At 51.1% G+C, this 9429-nt stretch overlaps 1 protein-coding gene across 1 annotated transcript in view; it reads right to left on the bottom strand.

The window, feature by feature from the left end:
* The window catches only part of DCHS2 (dachsous cadherin-related 2), a 100376-nt gene extending 91170 nt beyond the window's left edge, over positions 1-9206 (bottom strand). Inside the window, exon 1 of the mRNA XM_082237529.1 lies at positions 6603-9206. Coding sequence (XP_082093655.1) covers positions 6603-8423 — 1821 coding nt within the window. The 5' untranslated portion in view covers positions 8424-9206. The remainder of the gene's footprint in view (positions 1-6602) is intronic.
* Positions 9207-9429: the final 223 nt, after the last annotated feature.

A 9429-nucleotide genomic window follows, 5' to 3' on the forward strand; every position in this document is an offset into this window, starting at 1 on the left:
CATGCCTTCTTTTTCAGTAGACTGCAAATGTTCCATTCTTATTGGAGGAACAAGGGTGGATGCCAGAGCAGCTTCTCCTTTCCTAGAGTTATAGAGCTGAATCTTAACAAGATTTCAAGGTCTGCTTACAAGAAATGCTGGCCTGAGTGGCTTCAGATGTTCTAAACAAGAGAAAGTGAGCAGGAGCGAACTGTCCTTTCTGCACGCTTATTAAGGCTATCCCAAGCTGAGACCGTCTCCCCCCATAAAGGACTGTGCTTATAGCATTTCCACATCTGTAGCACACACATCTCTCCATGGAAATACAACACTTTGGCTTTGGACAATGAATGTGGGCAGCAGCATCTGAAGTCACCGAAACTCTGGCTTATACCATAAATTAGCAACTGGCTTCAATACTCCTCAGATCTACAACACTGATATTGATCTCTGGAATCTACATCAATTCTTTTGTTTCCACATGTAGATCTAAATCCAGCATTTAGAGACCTGGGGATGGTGTAATTTCCTATTCCTAGCAGTTTCCCTATAAGCAGGGGAGAGGAACCTCAGTTTCTGGGCCTCCCTCTTTTTAGCCCTCAGGACTACACCCCTCACTGGTCCAGTTTTGCATCCTCGTCAAGTGCTTTTGCCTGGTTGGAAATGTGTCCTTAACCTGTGACAATGTGCCTTGTGTAACAGCACAGATAGATGGGGAGGGGGGTAGAGAGACCTCTGGCTTTTGTCCAGCTGGAATGCGGCCTAGTATTTAAAAAAAACCTCACAGTTGTTGCCCCTCCCATCTTTCACCTCTGGCCTCACCCACTTTTACTGTTGTCCCCCTACTCCAACAGCTGGCATGCAGCCCCTTGAAAGTTGCCCATCATAGAAAGATGCCCTCAGGCTGAAAAAGGCTCCCCACCACTGCCCTATAATTCTGTATGGCAGCACACTTCATAAAAACAAACATATTATCTACATATCACCAACAGAACACTCTGGATCCATTGGTGAACTTAGGAAAGATTCTATCAGCTCACACAAAGCAGGATAAAGTGCTTGGTACATTAAATCATAGAGAGAGTTTTATGGGTCATGAAAGATCTACAAAGCAATTCTGAAAGCAAAAAGCTGAAGGATCTGCCTGGGGTTAAGCACAGAAAATATTTAACAATTTGCTAACAGCTTATGGCAGCAGCAGGGAACTTCTTTCAATCCAAGGGCAACATTCCTTTTTTTAAAAAAAATTTTTTTTATTGATTTTACAAAGTTTTTATAAACAATACAAACAAATAAAGAGACACACAAACATGTATAATTTCATCTCCTTTTTCCATAAACCTCACTTCTCTGACTCCCCCAAACCTCCCCTTTCTACATCCCAATTTCCAAAATTATTTCAGCAAATCCTAAACTTAATTTTATCAAATTTGTCCCTTATTTGTTCTTTTCTTTTACTTAATCTTTTGTCGCTGTAATCTCCTTTTCTTACTAAAAACCTCGACATTTTAGCATTCATCAATTTTGTAATATTTCTTGAGATAAGTTTTAAATTTCTTCCAATCTTCATCCGCCGTCTCTTTCCCCTGTTCACGGATTCTGTCGGTCATTTCAGCCAATGTCATATAGTCTATCACCTTCATCTGCCAAAGGGCAACATTCCTTTGTGGGGAACCTTCCAGGGACCGTACGCCATTGGTTGGTGAAGCCAGAGGCAGAAGTAGGTGGAGCGATGGATGTAACGCTTACCTTTGTACAATATTAATCTGAGGTTTATACACACACACACACACACACACACACACACACACACACACACACCTCTCTCCACCCAAACAAGGAAGATGCATCACTACAGCTCAAAACCACATGACAATCAGGCAAAAGTTTTCAAGGAAGGCATGGAGCAGGACTGGCCTAGAGAAGGTCCCAAGAGATGCCTGCAAAGCCACATTTGGCCTCCAGGCCTGAGGTTCCCCACCCCTGGTTTATAGAAAAATTAAAAGCATATTAGAAGACAGAACAACTGATTGCTGGATTCACTGATGTCACAAGAAGCAAGATTGAAGTTAACAGCCAGGTAGATATGGGTTGAATGTTAAGAAAGTTCCTGACAATAGCAACTAAATATGTAGATTTTCAGGGAAAGGCTAAAATGATCGTCAGACCTACATTAAGGTAGGTGAAGCCATACATGGAGGACACCACATCCACACTAACAAACAATACAGTTCACCTGAAAAGATAAGGAAATGAGGCTCAAATGACATTCAGAGGCTCCCAACAAACCTTTCAAAATCTGAAAATCTTATCGCATTTGTCTGGATTGCTTCAGAGCAGTGCTCCACCTTATCAAACTTAACACATTAGAAGAACACTGTTACATAATTCACAGCACACTAGAGCCTAATTATTCAATTACTACATCTGTATTTGTTTATATCAGTTATTTGTTAAATTTGCACCCCACCTTTCTGCCAAATGGTGCTCATTAATTACAGACAAGGAAAATATCTGGCCCTTTCAAAATGTGTAAGAACAACTAGCATGTGGCTGTGCTTATAGAAATTACTCAAACTTTCCCTGTGCAAGTAATGTGTTTGTCTACTGATGAAATATTTCCTTTAGAGTGCATTGTTGGCCTGACTTTCTGCTGTGGTAATAACTCCACTCGGTTTGGAGCCTGTCCAGTCACATATATCTGCTCCATTCATGCTGTTGCTGATGTAGTTTCTACTCCATTCTATTGATCCAGTGCCCTGCACACCTCTTGCCAACCACAAGCTTAAGGGCAATTCCGAAGACGAATCTGACAGCCATACATTAAGGGAGACCAAGTCAGCAACCCTATACACGCTTACCAAGGAGTAAGTCAATAGGACCTGCATACAACGCAAAGGGATGACCAATAATAGGAAGGTCTGTGGAAGACCTCCACAACCAAACAGCATCATTACCATCAAAGCAGTGAAGGCCGATAGCAGAATAAATGGCAATAAGTTCCGTAACACCACCTGTACAAGTGTTTAGCTTCTTCAGACCCCAAGTTGTTTCTCTGTATTTAAAACTTCAATAAAATATTTTAAAAGAAATCGATAGCATAAGTCACATTCTTGGCAAATGCACACCTGCAATGTGGATCTTGTCCAACAAGTTCCTAACCTGCTAGGATCACACTGCTGCTGGCATTGTGACAAAGCCTCAACTAGAGCCAGGGCTTTTTTGGCTGCGGCTCCAATCTGGTGGAACGCTCTGTCACAAGAGACTAGGGCCCTGCGGGACTTGACATCTTTCCGCAGGGCCTGTAAGACAGAGCTGTTCCACCAGGCTTTTGGTCAGGGCGCAGCCTGACTCCCTCCTTTGGCAATCTCCACAGAATTTTAGCTTAATGGTTGCCAACAATCTGTTTTTAATTAATTTTTATAATGAAATGTTTTTAGAATCTTGTACTATTTTATTGTTCTTAGCCGCCCTGAGCCCGGCTTCGGCTGCGGAGGGCGGGATATAAATAAAATTTATTTTTTATTATTATTAATTCAGCATCCTATTCCCCACAGTGGTCAATGAGATGCTTCTGAGAAACCCGTAAGCAAGACAAAGGGGCAATTGCCCTCTCCTGCTGTTGATCCCCAGCAACTGACATTCAGAGGCATGCTACCTTTGATTCTGGAAACAGCATTCGGATAACATGCCTAGTGGCCACCGAAAACCAATGACATATCCTCTGTGCAGGAGGGTAACAGTGCGTCCCTTGGTGAATGGGCCCTTCTGGGATCTAATTCTCCTCATCCTCAGATTGACACCACAAACTTTTTCCAGGCCAACAACCTGGCCATCTAAGGGAACAAATTTGTCCCCCGAGAACCAGGAGCTCATTGTACCAAGCCCACACCTGTAATTTCTGTCCACCAGACAGGTACACTGGATAGCCTTCGTGCCCAGTGCTTGCTTTCTACCTTCACAACTGTTTGTTTATTAGGCTTGTTCACGTGCAAAGTTGGGGTCTGCAAGATGGGTTACCTCTTCTTGGAAAGGGCCTTAACTTGCCCATTTGCTAAACTGTTTGCCTTGACACTTTGTCAGCTGTGGCTTCCCTTAAGCACAGTGAAGTACAGTCTCTCATAAGCTTGCCTTACTTTTATACCCCTGGATACCTCCCCACAACCTCTGCTTACCACCAGTTAGATTAAGAGGACCTCGTTTAAAAATAAGAGTGTGATCTACTGAGCTGCTGACAGCTGTGATTAGAAATTTAAAGGTGCCTTTAGGTCAGCTGAGTCCTGTGGGGATAGTGATTTTTATCAAAGCAGAGGACAATGAATGGCAATTACATAGAGCATCTCTGCGAATGCAAGGATCTGACTCAATGTACTCTTATTCAAACTCACACCCTAGATTTTAACACTGAACTAAACACTGAGCTTTTAAATGGAACTGAGGTCTACACCTCCACTTCAGTTTGTAAACTGCATTTAAAGCCTAATTTGATCTTAGGCTGAGCTTGAACTGATGGCTACACTTTTCGTTTATAAACAGAGGTTTCCACAAGCTAGGACCGAAACATTGTATGCAGTGCTGATACTGTAGTGCATAACAGAAGAATGAAGAGAGGCAACAGTAGGTCACCATCATAATCTTCATATGAGCAGAACAAACTGGGCCATTTTGACAGCCACAGGACTCCCCAGGGATGCACTAAGGATTCAGTGAATCATCTGAGAGCACATAAGTGAACAGTTAACACTTGCATGTATCTCTTGCAAATTGTTTGCCTGAGCTTGTAGGAGGTGAGAAATGTAAACGCCAGTACAGTACTGAACTTCACTCATTCAGTCCAAGTCCCTGGGACTGAGCTATTCATATGCAATTAAGTCAGTTTCAGCATTTTGTACACTTAAAAGTCCACTACAACACACATTACAAGCAAGACCAGAATTTAGCCCTGAAACTTTGGTTTTGTCAATAGAATAAGATGGTCTCACAGCTTGTAAAGGTAAAGGGACCCCTGACCATTAGGTCCAGTCGTGGATGACTCTGGGGTTGCAACGCTCATCTCGCTTTATTGGGTGAGGGAGCCGGCGTACAGCTTCCAGGTCATGTGGCCAGAATGACTAAGCCGCTTCTGGCGAACCAGAGCATCGCACGGAAACACTTGAGGAGCTTACAAAAGTTTGAAGATGGAAAAGGGAGTCATGATACTTTGATAACATAAAATTAGCTGCAAGTGGCGACCACCCTACCCAAATATGAAGTCACCTGCTCTTTGGATAATGCAGGAATGTCAATTCTCACCCCATAACCAAACTTAGCCAGACAATTTATCAAGAGAGAATGGTATTCAGGAATCACAATGGAAAGGAACAGCACAGAAGCTATAACCGGGGGAAACTATTCTTCCTTAGCAATTATCTTTTTATTTGAAGACTCAATATTAAATTATGAAAATAACTAGGATGTAGTGAAGGAATCACTGTGTGACTTAAAAGGCAAAGCTATTTAGTCAGACCATGGTCCAACAGCAAGATCATCACTACCTAGGGAGAAAAATCTTTTTTCCAGGAAATGGTCACTGCTATCTCACTTGCTTAAAAATACAGTGTCAAAGAGGCTGTCATCATGCCAAACCAAATCATCCCTTGGAGATGTCACCCTTTTCTCCTCTTTGTTTGAATCCAGCTGAAACTGTTGCATCACTGCCTGCAACCATTCATCCAGGAGTGTTGCTAGGTACCTCGGGGGCACAGGCCCACAACACAAATGCCAGTCAGCTGTGCTTCTCTGCTGCCACACACGGGATCACACTTTGCACATATCCCTGCACAGACAAAGTAAGTTTGGGCTGCTGTGCAAAAGGGGCAATCTGCTCTGCAATGACTGCTGCACATGACAAGGGCGGGCCAGCCCTGCCAAGAGGGAGATTGAGGCAGAACGTCACCTCAGGAGGCTGATTTGGAGTGTAATGAAAGGGCCAGAAACAGTTGCAGTGGTACCTCAGGTTAAGTACTTAATTCGTTCCGGAGGCCCGTACTTAACCTGAAACTGTTCTTAACCTGAAGCACCACTTTAGCTAATGGGGCCTCCCGCTGCAGCCACGCTGCCGGAGCACGATTTCTGTTCTCATCCTGAAGCAAAGTTCTTAACCCGAGGTACTATTTCTGGGTTATCGGAGTCTGTAACCTGAAGCGTATGTAACCTGAGGTACAATTTTATTTGTTTATTGTGGTTTTTGTATTGCCAGGGCCCCTGAGGAATTTTCTTCCAGGGCTGCCAAATAACTCCATTGGCATTGGGTACCACATGCCGCCTGAGGCCCCAACTGGCTGCTTATGAACAACCCCCCCCCCCCCCAGATTTCCTTTGTGGGGTTCAACCCTGCAAAGGCCTCTCAGATGCAATGGAGAGAAGGGCTTCCATCCCTCGACTCTCCAAAGCATCTGAGGAGACTTTTAGGGCCTCTATGTCATTTATTTATTAAATTTGCATCTCGCCCTATACCAGCAGGTCCTCTTCCTTTGCAGAGGACGGAAGTTCAACAGGTGCACCTTCAGGGCCCCCCCTTCCCCTCCAAACCGCCAAGGATGCGCTTCCTTCCTTTCTCCCCGTGGGCTGGCGCGCCCCGTTACCTGCAGGAGGCAGTGGCCGGCCGGGGCGTGCTCGGCCAGGCTGGCGTTGTAGACCTGGTGCTGGAAGACGGGCTCGTTGTCGTTGGCGTCCTCCACGGCCACGCTGACGACGCAGGAGGCGGAGAGCGGCGGCTCGCCCAGGTCGCTGGCCAGCACCAGCAGCTCCAACGCCGCTTGGCGCTCGTGGTCCAGAGGCGCGCGGACGCTGAGGGCGCCGCTGAGCGGGTCGAGCTGGAAGAGGAGGGCGGCGGCGGGCGCCTGGTCGGGGCCCAGCGCGTAGCGCACCTGGGCGTTGCGCGAGCCCGGCTCGTCGGCGTCGGCGGCGCTGAGGCGCAGCAGCACGGTGCCCGGCGAGGCGGCCTCGGAGACGGCGGCCCGGTAGCGCGGCTGCGCGAAGGCGGGCGCCTGGTCGTTGAGGTCGGCCACGCGGAGGAGCAGCGCCCGCTGCGAGGAGAGGGGCGGCGCGCCCGCGTCGACGGCCACCAGGCGGAGCTCGTAGGCGTCGCGCCTCTCGCGGTCCAGGGGCCCCTCGACGCACAGAAAGTAGACGCCGCCGTCGCCGCCGCCCGAAGGCCGCAGCGAGAAGGCGCCGCCGCCGCCCTGCAGGCTCAGCGCCACGCCGCCCGCCTGCTCGTCCGGGTCCGAGACCGAGACGCGGGCCACGTAGTCTCCCGGCTGCGCCCCCTCGGAGACGCTGGCGCCGCCCTCGCTCAGGTAGAGCAGGTGGATGGCGGGCGCGTTGTCGTTCACGTCGAGCACCTCGACGGCCACCAGGGCCGTGGCCAGCTCGGGCTGGGCGCCGCCGTCGCGGGCTTCCACGGCCAGGCGGTGGAGGGCGCGGGCCTCGCGGTCCAGAGGCCGCCGCAGACGCAGCAGCCCGCTGCGCTCGTCCACCTCGAAGAAGGAGGCGGCCGAAGGGTCGCCCTGGCGGCGGGCCAGGCTGTAGCGCACCTCGCCGTTGGCGCCCAGGTCCGGGTCGCTGGCCCAGACGCGGCACACGGAGCTGCCCACGGGCGCGTCCTCCCGCAGGCGCGCGCGGTACTCGCTCTGCCCGAAGGCGGGCGCGTTGTCGTTCTCGTCCACCACCTGGATCTCCACGCGCAGGCGGCCGCTCCGGCGGGGGCTTCCGCCGTCCCAAGCCTCGACCAGCAGGCGGTGCGTCTCCGCCCGCTCCCGGTCCAGGCGGCGCAGCAGCACCAGGTCCAGGGTATCCGGCGGGGTCCCGGAGCGCAGCTGGAAAAGCGGACCTTTCTCCCGATCCTGGTCCTGATCCTGATCCAGCGGCAGCAGCGAGTAGCCCTGCGTGCCGAAGCTGTCGGCGTCGGGATCGCGCGCAGCCGGCAAGCGGAAGGCGCTGCCGGGCGGGCTCAGCTCGGAGATGTTGAGGCGCACCCAGTCCCGCGGGAAGCGCGGCGCGTGGTCGTTCACGTCGCTGACCGTGATCTCCACCTGCACCATCTCCCCTCGCAGCGTGGCCGCCACGAAGCTGTAGCGCGCCCGGCGCTCTCGGTCCAGCAGCCGCGCCGTGCGGATGATGCCCGTGTCCGTGTGCACGTGGAAATCCGCCAACACGGCCGACTCGCCGCTGCCTTCCGAGAGGAAAAAGCCGCCGGGGTGCCCTTCGCCGGGGGGCAGCCCTGCGCTGATGTCCCCCACCAGCGTGTCCGCGGGCAGCCCTTCGTCCACCGCCAGGCTGAGCTTATACACCTGCCCCCTGCAGCTCCCCGCCGCGCACACGCAGAGCCAGAGGGGGATCAGCCACTCCCGGGCCCTCCTCCGGACCCCCCTTCTGCCCCCGGGGGCAGGTGGCCGGGGCTCCATGCTCCTCTCACGCCGCCAGTCTCACCAGCAAACCCAGCCAGCGTCCCGGGGGGTGGCTTCTTCCTGGGCGCAGCGAGTCCTCTTCCCAGCAGGCAGGCGCGCCTGTGGCTGAGCCAAGTCACAGTGACCACAGCCGGTGCCGGGCGCTCCTTTGCTCCCTGGCCGCTTTTCTTATGCCATGCCCAGCTTCGACCGGCCTCATCGTTTGCAATCAGGTGCTCTGCAGCCCTTCTGCTCCGCTAGAAAGAAACCTCCTTCCTCACCCTCCTTTCCAGCACACCCATAAAAGTTCAGGCTGGGAATAACAAGTGCCGGAGGCAGCCAGGAGAGAGGACAGCTCCCTGCCTTTTTGCTCAGGCTGTTGCTGCTGGCTTCTGCTTGCTGCTGCTGCTGCTGCTGCAGCAGCCTTGCTCCGGCTGCTCCCCTCCGCGTCTCTGAGCTGCTAACACACCCCCTCCCCATGTGACAGCAGGCAAGGGCAAACTCCGCGCCTGGGAGAAACGGCGACAGCCACTTTGCAGCAGGGGGCTGTCCCTAATTACCCAGCCGGGAGCAGCGTGACGCGCGGGGGGGGGGGGCAGGCGCCCAGCCCGTGAGCAGGCAAACCCCAGCTCATAATAACAGCAACGCAAACGCGAGCCGGATCTCCCCTGGAAAGATCTCTCTGCGAAGCAATGGTGTGGAATACTAACAAAGCAGCGGTAGGTCTGTAGTCATTCCTGAGCCCATTAGGAACTTATGGATTAGATAGGAAATGATGGCATGTGAAGGTACATCGCACTGGCTGGAATCTGCTATGCACAACCAGTTTATTGAATCATCGTTATTATTAACATTTGTAAAGCACTTTCAAGGATTAAAAGCATTTTAGATGCCTTGGCTAGTTAGCAGCCTTAACAATAGCCCTGTAAGCCAATATAGAGGAGGGAGAGGAGAGGGCTATACTTACATTCTTATAAGATTGAATACTTGGGATGGGCTGCTGTGGAGCAACAGAACATCTGCT

The sequence above is a fragment of the Podarcis vaucheri genome (genome assembly GCF_965113315.1).
Source record: "Podarcis vaucheri genome assembly, chromosome: 9".
Classification (NCBI taxonomy): Eukaryota; Metazoa; Chordata; class Lepidosauria; order Squamata; family Lacertidae; genus Podarcis; species Podarcis vaucheri.